This window comes from Quercus lobata, chromosome 4, assembly GCF_001633185.2.
Source record: "Quercus lobata isolate SW786 chromosome 4, ValleyOak3.0 Primary Assembly, whole genome shotgun sequence".
Taxonomy (NCBI): domain Eukaryota; kingdom Viridiplantae; phylum Streptophyta; class Magnoliopsida; order Fagales; family Fagaceae; genus Quercus; species Quercus lobata.
In genome coordinates this window covers 71,309,806-71,333,973 of record NC_044907.1, presented here as the reverse complement: position 1 = coordinate 71,333,973, position 24,168 = coordinate 71,309,806, and the positions used below count along the sequence as shown (strand labels likewise).

At 33.0% G+C, this 24,168-nt stretch overlaps 1 protein-coding gene and 2 pseudogenes across 4 annotated transcripts; 1 reads left to right on the top strand and 2 right to left on the bottom strand.

Annotated features, from left to right (window-relative positions):
- Positions 1-1,258: 1,258 nt before the first annotated feature.
- On the bottom strand, positions 1,259-3,546 carry LOC115985735 (annotated as a pseudogene).
- Positions 3,547-13,788: 10,242 nt separating this feature from the next.
- On the top strand, positions 13,789-15,436 carry LOC115985734 (annotated as a pseudogene).
- A 2,692-nt stretch (positions 15,437-18,128) lies between these two features.
- On the bottom strand, positions 18,129-23,624 carry LOC115986465 (peroxisomal (S)-2-hydroxy-acid oxidase). 4 transcript variants are annotated; one of them, XM_031109495.1, is made up of 12 exons: positions 23,478-23,624; positions 22,392-22,562; positions 22,115-22,239; positions 21,243-21,289; positions 20,339-20,416; positions 20,101-20,225; positions 19,872-19,938; positions 19,665-19,727; positions 19,196-19,265; positions 19,006-19,106; positions 18,772-18,876; positions 18,133-18,561 (listed from the first exon to the last, which is right to left on the bottom strand). In XM_031109495.1, the coding sequence occupies exons 2-12, from the start codon at positions 22,526-22,528 to the stop codon at positions 18,370-18,372; spliced, it is 1,110 nt and encodes a 369-aa protein (XP_030965355.1). In that variant the 5' UTR covers positions 22,529-22,562; positions 23,478-23,624; the 3' UTR covers positions 18,133-18,369. The 4 variants fall into 4 exon arrangements, with proteins under 4 accessions (XP_030965357.1, XP_030965358.1, XP_030965355.1 ...); XM_031109496.1 differs by having other exon boundaries at positions 18,370-18,561; positions 23,292-23,514; XM_031109497.1 differs by lacking the exon at positions 23,478-23,624 and having other exon boundaries at positions 18,129-18,561; positions 22,373-22,503.
- Between the last annotated feature and the right edge of the window lie 544 nt (positions 23,625-24,168).

Genomic DNA, 24,168 nt, shown 5'->3' with positions numbered 1-24,168 from the left:
TGCAAAAACTAAAGTGTGTCTCTTCTTAACATAAATTGGTTTTAGAAGTAGTGGTTAGTGTTGCGGTCTTAACAAATTTCAAGGAAAAAAAAAACCTTTAGAATTGGATACTTCTTTGCCCCCTAAATTGCAAGTAGAGATTGTCCTACCTACCTAAAAAGATATTTAAATGATGACTTTACCCATATGTTTGGATGAAGGAAAATGAGAGGAAGTAAGGAGAGGCGCAAGAAGTATATTTTAATAACATTACCCATATGTTTGAATATATTATATTTTAATATATTCTAATCGTCTTCTTCTCTACTTACCTCTCCTATTTCTCCATCTCCCGCATTCCATACATAGATGTGTCCTAGATTTGCTATGACAAATGCTTTAGTCAAGCTCAAGATAAAAAATTAAAAATTTTAAAAATCCAGCTAATCTGATAGGATGGATAATGGACACCGTATGCTCCAAATTTCTCCTCTTAGGGCTTCAAGAATGGCATATTATAGTTTATAGATAGATATATTTTGTGCTCAGTCTGTAGTATCTAAGGAGCAATGCTCTCAAGAAGTTGTTATCGTAATGATCCCCACTAGTTGTAGCTCAATAGTGTGAGTAAATGGTTAGGAGTTTCTCATTTCTACCTTCCTTCTTTTTTTTTTCTTTTATTAAATTTTTATTTACCCTAGCACTACTTATTTTTTGTACTTGATTACCATAGTACAATATATTTGGTTACTTGAGATAATTTGTGGAAGAAGGCACATTGAATTGAACCAGGTTGTAGAGGAGAGTGAAAAGGATGATCTAATTCTTTCTAATTGGGTTCTAAGTTGTGTGATTTATGGGAAGCTAGAGATGTACTTTAATGTAACTTGGACATTAAATTAACCATTGATAACAACATTTAAATCATAATTTGATAATTTCATGATCAATTATAATAAGAGAAAAGAAGAGGATGTTAAGGTCTGTAACGACCATTTTTAAGTTATATGTCATTTTTTTCTCTCTCCTCTTCTCAACACTAATGGAAGTCAATCTCAAATTAACGAAACCAACAAGATCATCTTCCATCTACTTTAAAAACTTTAGGTCCTATTTTAATATTTCAATACTCCCTCATATTAACTTGTACGCAAAAAAACTCAACCCCAAATGGTATCTAAAGCTTCATCTTTTATTTGGATTCATTATCCATTTTATGATAATCAATGACAAAGGATATCATTATTGAATCTGATTTACTACACTATGATGTAAAATCTCATGGTTTGTTGGTGCAGTTAGGCCAGTGTACAAGATTTGGAGGTCTTGTTTTAAGGACTGGATTACTATCAAAGAAATTGGTAGGCCGAAGTTCAAACCCACCACTCAAGGTTGGCATCACTGGAAAATCTTCCTGGCAAGGCACATGATGAAATCCAGTGGTGTACCATAATACTATATCCTTGTTTTCAATTTTCCTATTCCTGCATTTGTATTAAAAAAAATTTTAAAAAAAAAAGACATACAAAAAAAAAAAAAAAAAGTGCATTTGAAAACATTAGTCACAAGTACCATAATCAACAATTATTTTCTTGTAAATTTCTAGCTAGCAAAGTTTAAAAGTAGAATAGAGGATTTGTATTCATTATCTACTACCTGAGGCTCCAAACTGCTAAGGTATCGTCTCCTTGACTTTGATCAACATATAGTCCTCCTGCCCATTTTTCAGACTTGTTATACAGAGTAACCCACACATCTTTATTAGTAAAGGCTCCTCGAATTTGTGGATAATCATTGTACAACAAGAGAGGGCGTGTCGCTGGTCCTGGAATTAGACGATAACCAACATTGTTCCCAACTTTGGTTTTCTTATTAGGATTCACAACTACTAGCTCAGCTAGTTTCAAGCCAAACTGAATTCGAGCATCAGATTCAGTTTTAGCAATTTCACTCACTATTGTCCAATAGCTTTTCCTTGGTGAGCTATGGTTTATTAGTTTGATTGTTTCCAAATTGTTTTTGACAAAGGAATTGTCTTCAGATCCACGTCAAGGTCAAGATAGTACGTTAAGAAGTGATCATGGTACACACCAATAGTGTTTTTTGCTAACAATGTGCCATGCACATTCTCTTTTATTTGATCTGTGTAAGTATATATCACACCCTTCATCTCTAGAATTCCTGTTAGTCCAGTCTGTTAAGATAGTTTGAGAAAGACTCAAAGTAAGAGACATAAATAAATAGGAAGACATACTATTAATTCATAGGAACTTGCTATGTAGACTAACACCTCATTTAGTTCAAAATTTTTAGGTTTGATGAAAAAATGACAGTAAGTCTGAAGTCATAATAAATTTCACAATTGTTGACTTGTTGTAGTAACAGATTGTAATTGATGTACAATATAAATTATGTTAGTGATAGTCCTAAGTGAAAGTGATATACTAATCAAAATTTGCTAGCTCAATATATAATTGTAAAATTTGTTATGAGATTTATTGGTGTTTGTTGTGTTGATGGAAAAATATTTCTCAAGTTGATAAGATACCCCCAATTTGATGGAGCCACTTGGCTTGAATTCCCAATCAATAATGTAATCATAGTTGCCCACAGTTGCGACCATCCTCACCACTAGGCTCACATCTAGCCTAACTTCCCTAATCTGCAATACCATAAAATTGTCAACTAAAACTACTACTTGTTCAAACAATACAACAAAAATCACAATAATATTACTTACAACTTCCCCGGGAATACCCAATTCAGTGTGACGCCACATTATATTTCCAGCATGATTTTCAAATATGCAGACGGCATTAGATATCTTCACTGGTGTACCATCGCTCGAAGCATAATATGCATCTAAAAATACTGCATTGGCAGGGCAATCGGCTAAGGGCTTAAGTGACACTGCAGATTGACCAGACCCATATTCACCACTATCAAAAAAGGTTTGGTAGTACCATTCCTCTGTTGGATCCATGTATGGCACAAACAAGTCAAATATGAATCCTCTATATAAAACTTGGTGATATTTTTGCTTCTTAAGGTCATAAATTGATGCTAGAGAAATTATTGGACTAGCTCGTATGTCAAATCCTAGGTGGAATTTCCAGTTGACCCAACTAAATACAAAGAAAAATTGAAGCTTGTTAAAATTTTCAAGTTCAAGAACATGTAGTCCTAGCCCAATCCTTTAAATTAGGACAGGATTGCAATAAGTTTTGTAAAAACTTGTACATAAAATTTGTAATATTTCTAATTTCACTCTAAGAGCAACCACATCAATTAGTGTAAAATTTACATCTATTTTGCAAGAAAAAACCTACTTTTTTCTATTTTACACACTCACTTTTACAAAATTCCCACATCAGTTTATCTATTCTACACATTTATTCAATAAAATAATCATTTTGTTTTAGGGATAATTACCGAAAAACCCACCTGTGGTATAGCCCATTTCCACTTTGCCTACTCGTGGTTTAAAACTTTACACTTTGCCCACCTGAGGTTAGTCTCGTTAGCCTTCCGTAACCCACCTCTCCATTTGCTGTTAGAAAAACACATTTTTAGGCAAAAACAAATATAACAAGAATAAAAAAGCTAGGGTTTTAAATTCTACATGAACTTCAATGAGAACAAAGTAGAGGAACAACACACCAATCAAATGGCTCAATGAAATTATTTTTAATCTATAACAATGTCAACAGTTTCACAACAACTCAAAATTTTGAACCAAATTTTACAAGAAGACCAACATCTCAAAATAACCAACAACATTATCAATAAAGAGAGAGTGAGATAGAGATAAGCCAACAACTGAAGTGTGAGGTATAGATTCCAAGGGGGCTCTGGAGCTTCCCAATGAACATTGTATTGAGGTCGAGGTTGAGCCATACAGAAATTGGCCATCTGGAATTCCTCCAACAAGATTTTCGCCTTGTGTAAAATTGCCTCACAAGCTTATCGCTCCTTCTCCAGATGCAATGCACTCCGATTATACCAAATACACCATGCCACCATTATCACAAACTCCAAGACATCATCCCTTACATTTTCCAAACTTTAGGTGCCACAGGAATTCTAAGAATTCTGGAAAAACCAAATCGTGGGCATCAAATGAATGACCCAAGATCCTCTATACTTCTTGAGCTTTTTTGCAATCCCAAAGGGCATGGCTACTGCTCTCTGACTCGACTCCACACGCCTCACAAACCGAATCAACTATGACATATCTTCGGCATAGATTAGCCTTTGTTGGCAATATATTTTTGCTAGCTTTCCACGCAAACGACTTGACCTTGTTTGGAATATTCAGGCGCCAAAGAGTTCCAAAAGCTTTTGGACTTTTGCTCAGTAGAGGAGCCTTCAGAATTATTGTTACTACTCAACGCCAAAGCCACCTTATATACGCTTCTAATCGTGAAATTTCCCTTTGGCATATAGGCCCAAACCAAACGATCAGCAGGAAGTCTCTCACTTAAAGGAATGCTCATAGGATAGTGCTGGTTTATATCCCCTGCTTTTGATCAATAATTTTCAATGCTTAGGTGATCCACTGGGACAAGGAGTTTTCATCGGAATTTAAAACCCTAACTTTTTTATTCTTGTTATATTTGTTTTTGCCTAAAAATGTGTTTTTCTATTAGCAAACGGAGAGGTGGGTTACAGAAGGCTAACGGAACTAACTTTAGGTAGGGAAAGTGTAAAATTTTAAATCACGGGTAGGCAAAGTAAAAACAGACCATACCACAGGTGGGTTTGCTGTAATTATCCTTTTCTTTTAACACTGTCATCTCTCAACACAACCCCCACAGCCACCATCATCAAGCAACCACCATCATCAACCCAGCCTCCAGCCTCCCATTAAGCAACAAGATCAACACTAGCATCCAACCAAAAAAAAAAGAGTAAGGGAACCACTGAATGTGACAAAAGTTCAGTCACATGTGATGTTGGTACTGCACAATGTGAGGATAGAATCATCAAGTGTGAAAAAAAAATGGAACCACCAAATGTGACAAAAGTTCAGTCACATGTGATGTTAGTACTGCAGAATATAAGGATAGTATCATCAAATGTGAAAAAAAAATAAGGGAAATACCAAATGTGACAAAAGTACAGTCACATGTGAAATTGGTACTGCACAATGTGAGGATGGTACAATCAAATGTGAGAGAAAAAAAAAAGAATCATTAAATATGATAAAAGTACAGTCACATGTGATGTTGGTACCGCACAATGTGAGGATAGTACAATCAAATGTGAGAAAAAATAAGGGAACCACGAAATATGATAAAAGTATAGTCATATGTGATGTTAGTACTACACAATGTGAGAATGGTACCATCAAATGTGAGAAAATGGTAACCCGATATAGTAAGTTGCCTACTAGTGGGTACCGTACCTAAAAAAGGGGGGGGGGTACGGTAGAATTTCTCGACTATAATATGGATACAATTTAAGTCCATGAATACAATTTAAGTCCAGTTTTAGAACAACTAGCATATACCGTGTAATATAAGATTAATAAAAATTATTTTTATAATACACATATTTTAGCAATGAGAATTACTATATTTACAACATTTTATAATACTTTCACAATAAATACTATGTGACAAGTTGTTATTGGTGGGGAAAAAAAAGTAATTTCAATTGTGAATACAAGCTAGGACTAGTAACAACCTATCACTTAAGATTTGTTATAAAAGTGTTGCAAAAATATTATAAATGTAATAGGTCTCTTTACCACCCCATATTCCCAAAAGTAAGGAAAAATATAAAATTCCTTAATATTCATTAAGGTCTCCTGATAGTTTTAATAGGGGAAAAAAAGTCTCCTAACAGTCTTGATTAAAAAATAAAATTTAGGTAAACTACATATTTAATCTCTATACATTTTAATTTGGTCACTAACCTTTTCAATGTCATGTCAATTTAGTCCTTACTGTTAAATTTTGGATGAAAATTGCTAACATAGCAAATGGCCAAAACAAAATTTTAGTTTATTGCCACATCAATGAAAACTAATTTTTTATTTTAGTCATTAGACATGTCATCAATTTTCATCCAAAAGATAATGGTAGTGACTAAATTGACACGGTATTGAAATGTTAGAAACCAAATTGACACAATTGAAATATTAGAGATCAAACTGAAATATGGTAAATAGGATAGAGACCAAATACGTAATTTTCCCAAAAAAAATTCTAAATAACCCTTTGTTATTGGCAGTTACTAATGGGCAAAATAATAATTTTAGCGATAAATTCAAATTATATCTAGTAACAATTTATCAAATTGTGGATGTAGCACTTCACTAAAAAAATAATAATAATAATTAAAAACTAAATAATAAAAAAGTAACTCATCCTCAAAAAGAAAATATATTACAGTTTTTTTAATAAAGAAATAAAGTGCATTTGTGAATTGACAGGAATATGAATACCTTAAATAATAATAACAATAAAACAACAAAAATAAAATTCAAAAAAAAGTTGTCAAACATCACATTTATTGTTCTTCATGAGACCCATAATTTTCTCGATAATGATATCATTGATTCACGCGTATGTTAAAATCTCCTTTTCATCATCTCAAAAAAAAAAAAAAAAAAAAAAAAACTCCTTTTCATGGCTTTACCACATCTGTTTTTACTACATGGAAGATGCCTATAAATAGGACATTTTCTAAGCCTCAAACGTACCATGTCTAAGTTGTAAGACAAATTACTATAATCTGATCGTGTTCATGGTAGAGTATCAATTCTGGATATATAGGTCCTCTCTTGCTATTCTATCATGAACAACGATCAGTTTGTAGGAATTTTTTGCTGTGAAGAGATGAAGAGAGACATCTCTAGCTTTCTAGAGGAGGAGATTAATTTTGTAAAACACTACAATCCGATTGTGTTCATGGTCTATCTTATGCCTTCCTGGTATTGTCCCATATGGTTTATGATATACCATGAACAACAACCAGATTGTTGATTGTTTTAGCTTAGAAGATTGCCTTACCACTGTGTGTGTGTGGGGTTTATTTATGCTTCCTTAAAACACATATTTCAACAATGTTTTCCATGTGGGTGTCTCTCACTTTTCATATTTTATATTATGTGTTGTTCATAGAAAATAGTTGTTTTTGCAACAGAAACAGATTCTGGTTTCCCTTGTTGCAACATGTGAGATGCTTCTACATACATATTGTAAATCATTTAGTTGATGCATGTGATAAGTCAATTTTTTAGAGATTATATATATGGTGGCTTATATGTTGTATTTTATCTGCTAAATATTGGATTTCCATTGGGAACCCCTACACTTTTTGACATTTTGACACATTATCTGAGAAAGAATTCTGTTTGCTTTTACTAATTGACAGATAACCATAAAAAATATGTAGTAAATAATTCAGATGCTTCAGTTTATGGTCTTGTGAAGTTGTGCCTATAGGGGAAGGGGAATTAGCCGTTGTGACAGTTTCTTGATTATGTTAAATAAATCAATTGATCCCAAATTGTGTGAACAACCCAAAATATTCAAGAAAATGATGCCACATGTATAATTCCTAAATCTCATTATGATTCTGAAGCCTTAAGAACTTTGAGAGCAATCCTCTCCTAAAGATAGCAGATAGGAGCCCTTCATTTCAATTTCATGTCCTAAATGCCTTTCCTAAATAGCATAATTGGTCACTATGGTGAAGTAGAAGCTATGTATTTGTGTGTATAAAGAATATACATTGAAAGGAAGCAGTATTAATAAAGATTATCATTACAGAAAGTTTAGAACGCAGAGGCATCAAACTAAAATGAGTTCTCCAAAGAAAAGGCAGGCTTCTGAACACAGAATATCACCATTTGTTTTGATAAAACATAATATAACCATTGAGAAGCCTTTTTTTTTTTCATCATTTTAAATCTCGTCCAAAATCTTTTTCTTCTATTAAACTCACCCCTCTTTTCCTATGGGAATTTTTTAAGTTAAAATTGAAAAATAAATAAATAAATTCTTTTGTAGGTTGAATAGGATTCTTAAGTATCTTTTAGACTTTTTTAAAAATAATTCTACAAAAGAAATTTTATTGGGTAAAAAAATAACAATAAGGCTTGTTATTTTTATTGTTTCTATCATAGGAATTTATTGTATGGAATATGTATTGAATTTATTTCTTTCCATATTTTAGTGAGTATTTGAATCTCTCCTTTTCTTATTAATCTCTCCTAGACATATTCGTTTGAATAATTTCCTCTTTATCTTGCACATCTTCTTTACCTACCTATTATTTCTCTTCAAAGTAATTACTTCTTTCTTTTGTAATTGTATCTTCTCTTTCACTATTTCTTCCCCTTCTTATAAATAGTTACCATTTATATATACACACACACTTTAAGTAACATGGGGGTTTGAACCCTAGGCTCCATTGGAAATATCAAAAATATCATTTGGCCTTAAGGTCATTAGCAATAGCTACCAATTTTTACTAAATGAGGATTATTAGCAATTTATTTGGAGTATAAAATTGGTTTTTATTTAAAAATTACGTTATAATTTTAATTTTGATATTATTTTATGTTCTTGGATAATGTGCTTCATTGGTTACTGGTTAGTATATTTTTTTATACATTAAGTGAGGAGGGAGATTTGAACTTAGATATCTTAGTTGGAAACACACAAAAATTGTTAGCTTTCCTCATAGGCTCATAGTATCCTTTTTGGTCTAACGAATATAGTTGTAATATATAAAGGATATACTAATATATATCAGACAAAATATAGACTTTATTTGAACTTTTTTGTTTTTTTTTTTTTTTTTTTTTTTAAGAAAGAAGACATCAATATCATTAAGAACGATCTGTATTTGAACTTGAATATATATATATTTTTTTAATGTGATGACCTTAATATTTTTATTAGAAGCGCTAGAAAGTGCCATATAATTTAAACATCATTGCTATTTTTTATTTTAAATATTGATTAAATACCTATTTAAGTGAAATTATGAAATCAACTTTACTATCACAGATGACATATCCGTTTCAAACTTAGAGTCGAAATTCAGGTCTGAGTGATAATAGTTTTTAATATGCATCAGTCTTCTTTCTATTAACCACGAATGCAAAGGCTTGTAGTGCTGAATCTTTTCAAATCATAAACTTGATTGTTTTAAGTTACTACTTTAAGTTCTAATGACAAACTTTTTTAAAATTCTTTCATAAATACATTATACATATTGCCTAGCATCCGGTTGTCAAAAACGTTATTGTTGACTGAATCTTTTTGGTAAAAATGTCTAAATACATGATTGGTTATACAACTGTGTCTTGAATATCACTAATTTGTAATATGAAATAAATGAAAAAATGGCTCTTTCTCACCCTATATTAACATATGATCAAGTGAGCATTGTGTGAAAAACGTTCCAGTAGACTTTACGCTCTAACAGCGGTTTTACTCCCTCCTCAAACATTTTTTGTTAAAATATATTTAGATATATTATTATTTCTATATACTATATATATTCTAGGTTTGGAAAGTACTATTTTAAGAGCTTCTTATCCTATAAGCGGTGTAAGTTTTTAAGGAATATCAAAAAGATGACTGAACTGTTGTATCATGAGAGAAGTATGTTATGTTGTTAATTTAACCTACCAGAAATTTTATAAACGATGTGTCGCCTCAAAAGAGTGAGCCCACGCCTCAACTCCGCCACAAACTTTACCATACCAGAAATTTTATAAATGACGTGTCGCCTCACTTGATCATATAGGGTGAGAAAGAGCAATTTTCATTTATTTCGTACCACAAATTAATGCAATTCAAAACACAGCCTGTATTTAGACCTTTTAGGCTTTTAGCCAAAACGATTCTGTCTAAGAATAACGTTTTTGACAACAGGATGCTAGGCAAAATGTATAATGTATAATGTATAATGTAAAATGTATAACAATCAATTTTATGATTTGAAAAGCTTCAGCAAGCCTTTAAAGTTTGTGGTCAAAACAATTTAATAATAGAATAAAGGTTATGAAAATAGAAATAAAACTGATGCATATTAATAACTATTATTACTTAGATTTGAATTTCAATTCTAAGTTTGAAACGGATATGTCATCAATGATAGTAAAGTTGATTTCATATTTTCGCTTAAATAGGCGTTTAATCAATATTTAAAATAAATTACAATACAAATTATAAAAATACTCCAACACGATGTGGTCTATAAATCGGTGGCTTTCCTTGTAGGCTCATATAGGAAAAAATCAAATGAAAGAGAAAGACACAAATAGACATACATATAGATATACTAGCTTGTAATCTCATGCATATGCATGGATATACTTAATAGATATATAGTATAATTTTTACATATATAATTTAAATATTATTGATAGTCATTTTTATAGTTTTTTTTAACTCTTTAAAAAGTTTTATAAGAATGTTATTAGGCAGAAAATATAAATAAGTCTGTGATGTGTATCCAAGAATTAAGTCATTTTGAATATACATCACTATAAATTTCTTTAAGAAACCTTCTCCCCTCTCCCTATGTATATGTTAAAAATACTTAGTATTCTAAAAAAAAAAGGGGCAGAAAATGTAAGTTGTCCATTTTTTAAATATTTTTATGTTCATTAATTCTAGGGTCATCGATTTTTATGCACAATAACTCACTCAAATGGATATTTATGTTATGATATGGTCCCACATTTGATTCCAAAATTAAGAAATAAGACTCTCTCTAAATATAAATATTTTAGGACACATGGTGCAAAATTGAACATCAATTGTAAATTCTAATTGGATTTTCTCTAATTTTTACCTATTAATATATATATATATATATATATAATGACTTATAAAATTTGAATTGTTTTTAGTCATACAAAAAAATGGCTCATAAATATAAAATCATTCAAACTTTCTCTTCCTCTAATTTTATATATAGTTAAATATGATTATGTTTTTTATGATTTATTTAAATTGGACTCCTTGTTTTCTACACTAAATTTACTCATTTGACACAAAAATTAAAAAAAAATTGATTAGATAGGACATGTGACGTAAAATTAAGTTCTAATTGAAATCCAATTTTTATACTAAATTAACTAACTTGGTGCAAAATTTAAAAATTTTGATTAAATGGAATACATGGTGCAAAATTAGACTCTAATTGAATTCCAATTTGAAATCTAATTGAATTTTCTCTCAGCTTTACTTATTAATATATATATATGACTTATAAACTTGAATTTTTTTTAGCTCTAAAAAAAATGCTCATAAATATAAAATCATTCAAAAATTATGTTTTTTATGATTTACTTATATTGGACTCCTCATTTATTTACACTAAATTAATTCATTTGACATAAAAATAAAAAAACTTAGATTAAATGGGACACATGTCGCAAAACTTAACTCAAACTGCAATCCAATTTTTACATTAAATTAACTCACTTGGCACTAAAATTAAAAAACTTAGATTAGTTGAGACACGTAAAATTAGACTCTAATTGAATTCCAATTTGAAATCTAATTGGATTTTCTCTTAGTTTTACCTATTATTATTATTATTATTATTATTATTATATATAGATTATGAGATCTGGTAAAATCTCTAATGGTTGAATAAAAAATCTGAGGTTCAATTTTTACCTACATTAAAAACCGATTGGAGTCTTAAATGTCATATGTTAAAACTTTCTGAAAAAAATAAAATAAAAAATAAAAAGATATATTACAAGCTTGGAAATACGTAAAATTGGGATTAAAAGAACAACTGTATTTGTTAACTTAGAGTGTGTTTTGATACTGCTTATTTTGCTGAAAAATGAAAAAAAATAAAAAAAGGCAAAATGCAAAACGCAAAACACAATCCAAATGCTACCTTAGTAGCACACTTATGTCATTTTAATATTTTTTAGAAAGGAAAAAAATATATTTTTATAAGAAGTTATAAAAATCAACTCATGCAGCATTTAATATATTTAGTATTTTATTTTTCAATTTTTGCATTTATTTTCAAGTAAAATATGTAATAGGTGAAGGGAGGATATGATGTTCAAAAAATTTCTTTCATTCATTTACTTAGCAAAAATACAAAACAACAACAAGTATTTATTATCTCCTATTATTATAATTAAAAAAAATTCATTTTAACTCTTTTATATATATATATATATATATTGTATATGGCGATAAAGTATATAAAAAATAAAAATATGGAAATATTGATTTTAAATAAAATTTAGGCTAAAATGCCAAAATTCACCATCTAAGTTTTACCATTATTCATTCAATCTGTAAGTTTGCTTTCGTTCATTTCAATCTTCTAAGTTTTAAGTTTATTCAATTAAGTAATTTCCATCAACTTCTATCAACTATTTTATAAAAAAAAAAAATTCTTGAAAATATTTTTCAATCAATAATTGGATTTTTTTTAATTTAATTCGAAGAAATTTTTTTTTTCAATTTTCCATTAACCACAACATTTAACAAAATTTGATGGAGATACCTTAATTGAATAAAGTTGATACTTAAAAATGACTAAAACAAACAAAAATAAAGCTGGAAGACTGAAATAAATTTTAATGAAACATAGAGAATAAATTTTGCATTTTAGCCTAAAATTTAAAATTAGAATTAAAAATATTGATTTTTATACTTTCTATGGGGGTTCGAGGACCAAGGAGGATAAGGACCAATATGTCCTTCGTCAATCCATTTGTAAAGCACCTTTGACCCGAGAAGTTGGTTTACCCGAGGAAAGGATGAGAAAGGTGTACAATGCCCTACAGTGAGCGCCCAAGTGGGAGAAGTAGTCTTCTGGGAGAGGGCTAAGGCAGCTGGAAGAAGTTTCCTATAAAAACTTACCTACTACCTCCGTATTGAATGCATAGCAACAACTTTATCAGCTGCATTAATGAGAAAATGACACCTGAACAATAAATTCACAGCTAAGTAGCCCCTTTTACCACCTTCAGCAGAACTTTTAGGGGACAAGTGTCCTAAGGAAAGCCTTGAAATGTATGAGATTAAGAAGATAAGAACTGGAACAGTAGTAAGGGACACAGTTTAGGACTTGCATAAAATCCTTGTATAAGAACTCATCCTCGGATTGACCCAAGGATAGCATTAATATTAATTACTCTACGAATCAATCTTTTTCATTCTTACTTGGATCTTCGGCCTTAGATCTAAACTTAATCAAACTTACATCAGAATCTTATTCCCACTCTCTATACAAATTCTATTGTTTTGGGTTTATTTAAAGGTAAAGGCCTCACTATTCTCAGTGGGGCTTGGGCCATCAAAATTCTAGTACTTACAATTGGAGCTATCTATGGGAATTTTTCTTGTGGTGTTATTAAGTCATGGCTAACCTAGAGCAAAACAGGGAGGAATCTGTTGATTCTCAGAGGGAGGATCACTTTGTTAATTTGGAACGAAGAAGGGATAGGGATTATAATCCCACACCCAGTGTTATGGTAGAAACACAACATACAGAGCATACTAAAAGGGGTCATTCAAAGACTCAGAGCCAGTTTCACACGAGCAGGAAATGCGTAAGTTGAAGCACGAGATTGATCATCTGTGTAAAAAGTTGCGTCGAAGGGAATGTGATAGGAGAAATTCCCTACCTCCATCAAGTGAATCATCCGGGGAAAGTAGGGATCGATCCTATTGCCACAAATCTAGGACTCCTTCTAGTGAATCCTTTTCCACCTCCTCACATTTGGATAAACTGGAGAGACATAGGTACAAGCGTGGAGAAGGCTCATCTCATCGAAGCATGGGGAATGATGCAATGAGCCAGGCACTTCGCCAAATTTCAAAGTCACCCTTTGAAAGGAGAATAGACAGAGCCAAGCTTCCCCACTGCTTTACATAGCCTACGTTTACCATTTACAATGGAAGGACTGATCTTGTAGAGCATGTGAGTCATTTCAATCAGAGGATGGCTGTTCATTTTAGGAATGAGGCTCTTATGTGCAAAGTTTTCCCATCTAGCCTCGGGCCTGTGGCTATGCGATGGTTCGATGCATTGGAGGAGGGGTCAATAAGGTCTTTTGAGGAGTTAACTCAAGCATTTGGGGCTAGATTTGTAACGTGTAATAAAGTTCCTAAACCCTTAGATTCTTTGTTGTCTGTGGCGATGAAGGAGGGGGAAACTTTTAAGACCTACTTAGACATATATTAGGAAACATTCAATAAGATAGATGTGGATTTTGAAGATGTGGCTATAAGGACTTTTAAGGTGGGGCTTCCAACAGGGCATAATTTGAGGAAGTCACTGATGATGAAACCTGCACGTAATATGTGCCAACTTATGGACCGCATTGATAAGCATAAACGGGTAGAGGATGATCAAACCAAAGGAAAAGGCAAAGCCAAAGCCTTCCCTGAAAAAAGGGATCCTCGGGTAGGGGGATATGATAATAATCGGCATAGAAGGGATTTTCCCAATCAAGCACCAGGAACAGGCGCTCAGATGGTTAACTTGATGTTTAAGGAGCCAGTTTATCAAATCTTAGAAAAGATTTATTTAAAAAAAAAAAAAAAAAAAAAGGTCGTACTTTAAGTGGCCTAATAAAATGGGTGGAGACCCATCCAAAAGAAACCAAATCCTTTATTGCCATTACCATCAGGAGAGAGGACATATAACAGAGGATTGCAAAACTTTGCTTGACCATCTGGATCAATTGGTGAAGGCAGGGAAATTGAAGCAATTCTTGCACCAACCTATGGGACAGTTAGGACAACTAGGGGCTAGGTATCAGAGAGATGGAACTCCTTAGCCAACCCTGGGCACAATTAACGTAATTTTTGCCACACCCAGATGTGACGTTGGCTCCTACTCAAGAGTCATGTCCATGGCTTCAAACCCAAACCTGGGGGATAAGGTTCAAGTGTTTAAGAGGGCTAAAGTGGTGGTAGTGCCAACTTTGGGTTTCTCAAAGGAAGATAAGGAGGGGACATTCCAACCCCATGATGACGCCTTGGTGGTAACCCTTCAGATCGGGGGATATGACGTGAAGAGGGTCCTTGTGGACCAAGGTAGTGGGGCAGAGATTATGTACCCAGATTTATATAAAGGGTTAAATCTTAGGCTCGAGGATTTAGAGAAATATGATTCGCCATTAGTTGGCTTTTATGGAAGAACGGTAATCCCCCGTGGGATGATTAGACTACTTGTGCAAGTTGGGGACGAAGAGGTGCAAGTTAACTTCATCGTGGTAGAAGCCTATTCTCCTTATACCGCTATTCTAGCGAGGCCTTGGCTTCAAGCTATGGGGGCAGTGTCGTCTACCTTACACTTGAAGGTCAAGTATCCTACGCAAGGACGAGTAAGAGAATTGGTTGGAAATCAAGCAATGGCTAGACAATGTTTGGTGGCTGCTATTAGGCATCACTCCATGGATCAAGCCCCATCTGAGAAGATGCATGTTCCATAGTAACTAAATGGTCCCAAAGTTGAAATTGGGACCGAGTTATAGGGACAATTATCCGAGGAGCTGGAAAAGATTTTAATTGGTTAGGATAAGGAGAGATACTTTCTGATGGGGGCTTAATTACCCCCTATGGAGAGAGCCTGATAAGATTTTTGGAAAACAATTTGGATGTGTTCGCCTGGAGTACTTATGATGCACCAGGAATTGACCCCAAGTTTATATGTCATCGACTGAATGTAAATTCTGATGCTATGCCTAGAAGACAACCACCCTGGCGCTCCTCAAAAGAACATGCGGAAGCAGTAAAGGAGGAAGTGAATAAAGTTAAGCGTGCTAGGGCAATCAAGGAAATCTTTTATCCTGAGTGGTTAGCCAATACAATAGTGGTGAAGAAGATAAGAACTGGAACAATAGTAAGGGACACAGTTTAGGACTTACATAAAATCCTTGTATAAGAACTCATCCTCGGATTGACCCGAGAATAGCATTAATATTAATTACTCTACGAATCAATCTTTTTCATTCTTACTTGGATCTTCGGCCTTAGACCTAAACTTAAACTTACATCAGAATCTTATTCCCACTCTCTATACAAATTCTATTGTTTTGAGCTTAATTTGAAGGTAAATGCCTCACTATTCTCATTGGGCTTGGGCCATCAAAATTCTAGTACTTACACTTTCTTTGTTGCATATAATAATAACAAACCTTTAACAAAATAAACTATTATAATAAAGGTATTGAAATTTCGTCCAGTTGAAGTTTTTTTATTATTTATTTTTATAAGTGTAATACGGGGAACGTCTAACATGTATTCATAAATTTGATTATAGATTCTCCATAAATTTGATTATAGATTCTCCAAAAAAAAAAAAAAAAAAAAATTGATTATAGAAAACATTTTTTGGAAATATTTTTATTTTGTACTGTAAATGAATTTTTTTTTTCTTTTAAAAAATATATATATACATACATGCAATAAAAGATAATAAAAAAAATGCATAGTTTACCAATAGAGCTTGTAAAGTTTCTTGCCCTTGAAGAAAATATCTGCATTCGAATCTTACTTACACCAAAAGTCAATTGATCTCTTAGTCTAATAATAAAGAATAATTATCATGAAGTCGGTGCTATAAATTAAAATTTGATCAAATCTTAAAAATAAAATAAAATAAAAATAAACCCCCTATACATTCACGTGGCACATATGAAGATTTAAATTTCCTTCTTATTCCCAAAGTAAAAAAAAGGTATAAAATTTCTCAATATATTATTCATTAAGGTCTAGTCAAAATCATTCTAACCTTTTGTCAAAAAAAAACAAACAAACAAACCTAACGCGTCCTCATAAAGAAAATTAATAACATTTTTTTGATAAAATAAATAAACTACATTAGTGGATTAAGAGAAATTACCTTAATATAATAATAACAAGGAAACATCAATATAGTTGTAACTTGTAATTCAAAAAACGTTATCACACACTCACACATCACATTTATTGTGCTTAATGAGCCCATGATTCTCTCGATAATGATTGCATTCACGCGTATGATAAAATCTCAGTTTTCAAGGCTATTCCATATCTGTTCTGTACAGCTAAGAAGATGTCTATAAATAGGATATTTTTTATACCTCAGGCGTACCATGTCTCAGTTGTAACACAAATTGCTATAATCTGATCGTGTTCATGGCAGAGCATCAATTCTGGATAGGTCCACTCTTGGTACTCTAACATGAACAACGATCAGTTTGTAGGAAATTTTTTCTGTGAAGAGAGAAAGTCAGCTAACTGGAGGAGGATTTTAATTTGATAAAACACTACAATCTGATTGTGTTCATGGTCTATCATATGCCTTCCTGGTTTTGTCTCATATAGTTTATGATATGCCATGAACAACAACCAGTTTGTAGATTGTTTTAGCCCTGATGATTTCCATACCATGTCAAGCAAGAAAAAGAATATATATATATATATATATGTGTGTGTGTGTGTGTGTGTGTGTTTGTGTGCGCACGCACGCATGTGCGGGGTTTATTTATGCTTCCTTAAACACATAATTACAACATTGTTTTCATGTGGGTGTTTCTCAGTTTCATATTTTGTATTATTTGTTCTTCATGAACTTTCTGCAACAGAATCAGATGTTGGTTTTGTTTTTGTTTTTGTAACATGTGAGAACCTTCTACATGTTGTAAGTCATTAATTGATGCAAATCATAAGTTGTTTTCTCAGAGATTATATATATGTTGGCTGATATGTTAAGACAACCCTTTTCTTTGCATGCAGATTATGAAGACCATTCAAGGTGAGAGCCTCTGAATCCTTAAAAAAACATCTGTTTTCTTTTACTGACTGACAGAAAGCCTCTGAAGTAAATAACTTCAACGTTTCAGTTTTTCTTTTCTAGCAAATTTGTGATTCAAGTGGAGAAGTAATCATGGTCTTGTGCCTATAGGGGAAGAGGAATTGGCCATTGTGACAGTTTCTTGAGATGTCAAATAACCAATTGATTCCCAAACTGTGAACAACCCAAAATGTTCGTGAAAATGATGCAACATGTATAATTCCTAAATCCCATCTGGTAACATGCCATTTTGATTCTAAAACCTCAAGAAATTTGAAATCCATCCTCTCCTTGTTCTCTATGTAGCTAGTTGCCCCAAAGATCTTTTGAATTTCATGGCATGTTACTACGGTGAAGATAAAACTATGTATATATGTGTATAAAGAATATACATTGAAAGGAAGCACTATTAATAAAGACACATTATTCATCATCATAACAGGAAGTTTAGAACTTCCAAAATATTTGCAGACTCATCAAAACTAAAATGAGTTCTTCAAAGAAAATGGCAGGCTGCTTAACACAGAATATAACCATTTAAAGAACACTGCATTATATAGGCAGCTGCTGATGTTCTGAGGCATTTTTCTATAGCCTGGGCAATGGGCGTGGGTGAGGAAGGTCCCAATCAGTCACAATGTGATTACGGGTGATTTCATTGAGCGAACGGCAACCACTTAATGCCATAGTTAGCTCAAACTCCTCACGCAGCATCTGGAGTACTTTTCTCACACCAGCCTCTCCTTCTGCAGCCAATGAGAACACCACAGGGCGTCCAATCTGTTATACAGCCAAGAGTTCAGAGTCTTAGTCATATCCAACTGTATGTGATGTGTCTAAAGTGGTTTAAGAAAATGCATTAATTTGAAAGGAAAAGAATAAATTAGTACTTTTGTGCTGGCATGAATATGGTAACAAGAAAGAATTGTCTTTTTTAGAAATACAATATATAGCAATATTAGAGTAAGAATTAAATGGCATTGTGCTTACAAATATGCCAGAAGCTCCCAGTGCCAATGCCTTGAATACATCTGTTCCACGACGTACACCACCGTCCAAGAACACAGGCACTCGTCCTTGTGCAGCTTTAACGACCTAAATTATAGGACAGAGAAATGTTATCAGAATATTGGGAAACTGAGTAGTGAGTACCCCAATGAAATGTAAATAGTTGTTTCAAATTAATAGATATACACCATAAGCAGGAATCATCAATTGATGTACCTCTTCAAGGGCCAGGATGGTGGCAGGGACATAATCAAGTTGGCGAGCTCCATGATTGGATACAATAATCCCAGCAGCTCCAGCTTGTACTGCTAGCCTTGCTGCATGATAACCATAGAATTATTATTCAAGAATTCTTACTAATTTCGCCATATAGTGAGAAATTTTCAGGTGTTAATATTGTCCTTACCATCCTCAGCAGTGAGTACACCCTTAACTAGAATTGGCAGTTTGGTGATTGTCTGAAGCCACTTCACATCCTGTCCAAATCCCACAAGAGATTATTTATATGGACAGCATCCTTCAAGGCAACCATCAAAACTAAACCCCTCCCCCACTAGCTTGTGCTTGGATTAGTACTGTGATATCTGTTTATCCCACTGATCTGTCTATTCTTCTATGCCTTATATAAGTCCTTTTCTATTTTTTTTTTTTTTTTCAGTTGAGTATGTGGGGATTTGAAAACTTTTAACTTTTTCACCAGTCTATAAATTGGCCAACTCTTTTTCCAACGAGTAATAGCAAATTCTATGTCCAAATTTTCATTAACTCTAAATAACTCCACATATCAAACAGTACAAATGCCTAATTGCAACCATTGTAACAGATTGAAGACCTTTGAATTAATGTACCTAAACTACTTGGTTCATCTGACATACCTTCCAGCTCAGAGAACGATCTATTTGACCAGCAACATATGAAGCAAGTCCAGAGTCATTACTCTGCAAGGAACCACAATTAAAAATTAAAAATAAAAAAAAACAGAAGACATTAACAAGACAAAAACATCATTAGTGGATGCTGTAGGTTTATTCAATTTTGCAACCAAAGGAGGGAGTGAGAAATACAGTCCCCTTGTCACTCACTTTGTCCATCTTGCCAAGGTCCAAACCTTCAAAGTTCTTCAATGTCAAAAATGGTGGTAAAGTAAACCTGTGAAAGAGAACCAATTGGATTTTAGATGTGCTCTTAAGAGTGTAAGTGAATCTTTTACATGCTAAACTTCAGCTACTTGACAAGCTGATATGATCAGCCTTCTAGCAAGAAATGGCAGATTATTGAGCAAAGGAGTTTCTATAACAAATTTGATGTGACCTATTCTTGATGTCAGCTTCTCTGCGACCCAGTCTTGGGGTATCAACTGTAAGGGCAATAGCCTTGAACCCAGCTCTTTCAGCTCTTCTCACAAGTTGAGCAACAACATGCCTGTCCTTGTAGACCTGAACATTATGACAAGCACAATCTTTAATCACATAAAGCATAAAGACAGACTTAAAATGTATTTCAATTCAGAAACCAACAAACAGAAATGCAATAAGTACATTAAGCTTACATAGAGCTGGAAAAAGCGGATTCCAGGTCCAGTTGAAGCAACCTCCTCAACACTAGAAGTTGCCCATGAGGATAAAGTCTGAAATGATTGACTGAATGATTAAACAAAGCAAAGCACACACTGAAATTAAAACCAATAAAGCTAACAAATCTAAATAATCCATCTTTTCTGTATTCATTATTAAGCTGATGCTCATCCAGTCCTTTCAGTGTGATCTCATTATTATGTGAATCAGTTTCTATACACTGCCAAAGTTGTTTACATTGCTGTGATAAAAACATGACATCTTAGTTGTGGTGGTTATATATCTGTATTGGAAAATGTGCCAATTAATAAAAGTAGGAATCTAAAAGTGCATCTGACCCTCCGAGAAAGAATGGGAAAGAATTTTAACGTGAGACATATATGTCAGTTTAACTTTCCCTGACAATTGCTTGAAATATCAAAGGCCTCCACTAAGATTTCTGAGCCATTTAATTTCCTTTGGGGTTAACATAATACGCTTTTTCCTTCCGTGCATATCTCCCATTCAAGTCAGGCCAATTAAGTGAACATCTAACCCTTCTTACTTTAGTTTCTTTTTCTTGAAACATCTAGCCTAATATTGATAAAAGTAACAAGTAACTAAACTCCGCACAGAAAAAAATATTTCAACCACATAAAGTGAATAATGTCTAGATCCATTAAGAGGGCATGTGATCACGCAGGACCAAGTACGCAAACACTATTAACTCCCCTATAATTGATACATTGTCTCTTTAGACATGCACTTTTCCCTTTCTGATTCCTAATCCGATTTGCAACTCAGCATAATTGAAGAGATAATCTGTGACACTTGTGAAGTTCAAAGTCAATAGAATAGTGTGACTACTTAAAAAACATGGATAAAAGCGAAAAGTAGTACCATAATTGTTCCAGCGGCTGATGCAGCTCTTGCTGTTGCATACTCCCCTGCATGAGAGCAAATTTATGTTATTAGACACTACCATGCATTCTTCAAATGGTGTTAGATTAATACTAATGAACAAGTAATCCCGTCCAAGTATCAACTTGACTAAAATAACATGCAACTAAGTGAGTGTTTGGATAGGAATTATTATTGCCTCTAGCGTTTGCGTTTTGCTTTTTTTTTTCTTTTTTTTTTTTTCATGCTTTTCAGCCATTAGAGACAAGTTTTACTGTTCATATACTGTTCATCACTGTTCATGCACTGTTCATGGGATCACACCCACTTTATTCATTAAAAATATATATAAAAAAATGGGACCCATGGTACTATTCACACACTTAAAATTTATTTTGTTACAGTGTTTTCAGTTTTCAGTTTCAGCAAAAACAAGCTGTATCCAAATGGATCCTAAATTTTGCAGTCAATCAAATAATCTGCCTTAAATAATAATCTGCTTGAAGAAATGTCATATTTCTTCTCTCTCTCTCTCTCTCTCTCTCTCTATCTGCTTATGGTTTTTTTTTTTTTTTTGGAGAAGATATCTGCTTAGAATTGGATCAGAGCATATGTCTCATAAATCAGTTGATTTAAGTACAAACAGCTGACAAAAAAAATCAATTAATCAACACTACAAAACAAGTTATAACAGCTCTGGAAACAAATAAAATCAATTAATCAATACTAGAAAACAAGTTATAACAGCTTTGGAAAACAAGTTACAATAACTAACTAAAATTAATTAGGATCAACAGTTAACTGGTTATAAATGTTAACTGAACAAGTTTAAAAAAGAACCGGGAGTAGCTTAAGGAGAATCACTTGCATACCCTCAGGATGAGCCATTTTCTGCATGGCTGTTGGGGCAATCATTATTGGCATAGATATTTTGAAGCCCAAAACAGTAGTAGTCATGTCTATCTTGCTTACATCAATAAGAATACGTGGTCGAAACCTATATTTAATAATAACAGTTATTTCAAAGAATTCCAAAATAGATACATTCCTAATGAATAAAATACACAAAATAAATAGGGAGAAAAGGGAGAACAAAATTAAGTTTCATATACTTTATTTGAACATTGAACACAAAGATGAAAATCTCACAGAATTCTTGAGAAAGCATTTCTGTTTTCTGCCAGAGTCCATTGGTCCTCTGCTCCTGATGCATAGTAGTCAAACACCATCTTGGGCAATTTTTGCTTTGCAATGGCCTCATACTCACTGACGTTGGTTATTTCCATCTTTGGTTTCTGTTAAAGTTTCCCTTCAGAAAATCTGTATTTTACATCAAAGACATGAGGAATCAGATCATCATCTACACATGTGAACAATAACACAAGCAAAGAGTGGCTTTTAAACTAAGAATAAATTATTCAAGCTCAATTTATAAATCAAATCCATATAACTACAATTAAGCCTAAATCTCAAAATTTTGGGAGCAGCTATGGATCCTCAATAAACTAGTTGGAGTCAGCATATCCTTTTCCGCCGTTCTATTCTATCAAAAATTTACTTCCTTAATTGATGTCTTTTTTTATTACTTCCATTAATGTTATTTTTGGTCTTCTTCTACCTTATCTTTGTTTCCTCGACTTGAATTAACCCACTCTCTCACTCATGAATTAATAGATGACCTATGAATATGATGATATGAAACCATCTCAAAAAACTCTCCCTCATCTTTTCATCAATAGAGGTAGAGTAGAGTCAAATAAGCTTAAACTTTGCTCAAAGTGTGCATACAGCTCCAGCAAACAAGGGAATATCTCCATTATCAAAAACTTTTTTTTGTTCAATTTATATCCAAAGGAATGGCTTGGTTAAGGTAGGTTTGTTATACTTTGGAAGCAAAGATAACGCGGAGAGAGAGAGAGAGAGAGAGAGAGAGAGATATTAGAATTTAATATTTTATCATATCTTCCTCAGAATTCTGAGCAACCAAAAGGAGTGTAAATGTAAGAAAGAAACTGAATTCACATAAATGGCAAGGAAAACAAAACTCACATGCTCATATATATAAACTTCTTAAAATACAGAAAGAAGTAACAAAAGCTGGGATTTGAAAATCCCACTCGTATGCATAAAGATATGTTCTCAAGCAGTTTTAGCCAACACCCACATGAAAGAAAGGTGCAAAAAACTGTTGCATGGATATAATGTAATTTAAGTAGAGAGTTGAGAAAAGAAGACCTTGGTTTCCAAAACTATGCAATGGAGTGCATGCAGGGGAACCAACTGAGAGGTGTTGTAGATAAATAACTAAATATGAAAAAATAAGAGAAACAGAATGAAGTGCAAAATAACAAGAGCTTATAAATGTGGGATAGCATGAAGACAAATGGGGTGGGGTTCACATAGTAATAATATACCATATAGGCCATTTAAGGGACAGAGAGGGCATCACTGTTTCAAAGTGGATGAGCATTTGGAGGTGAGCATTTGAACCCAAATCTGATCAAGGAGATTGGATGCGTCTCATCCACAAACCCCATGTGTGTTTCACAGCTTACCTCTTTCACTATCAATAATCCGGTTTTGATACAAATGACAGAAATATGTTATATACATAAATTTAAAGTAAAGAAATAAACTAGAATTGTATGTGTGTGGATAAGGAAGAGACAAGGATGATTTTCCCTCTATCTATGTCAATTGGAAGTCTAAAGAGAATGAGGTGTGAGGTGAGGAGTGGTGGCAAATGGATGGGTTTAAATGTAATGGATGAGTAATGAGAGTCACACTCTTTATTATACACTTACCGTACACACAGTGTTTAAATTTAGGACAAGACTTAAGTACAGTACTTAAGCGTTGTTCCTTAGGTTCTTTTCTTAAGATTCTGCCATATAGAATTTTTTTTTTATGGAATGAAAACGTATTT

What these genes read in the sequence shown, in the direction of transcription:
- LOC115986465 (XM_031109495.1), bottom strand. Translation starts at nt 22,528, where the DNA reads ATGGAAATAACCAACGTCAGTGAGTATGAGGCCATTGCAAAGCAAAAA. An exon ending in AATGCTTTCTCAAGAATTCT is followed by an intron (nt 22,240 to 22,391) that starts GTGAGATTTTCA and finishes TATTAAATATAG; the next exon opens with GTTTCGACCACGTATTCTTA. An exon ending in GAAGCTGACATCAAGAATAG is followed by an intron (nt 19,939 to 20,100) that starts GTCACATCAAAT and finishes TCTCTTTCACAG; the next exon opens with GTTTACTTTACCACCATTTT.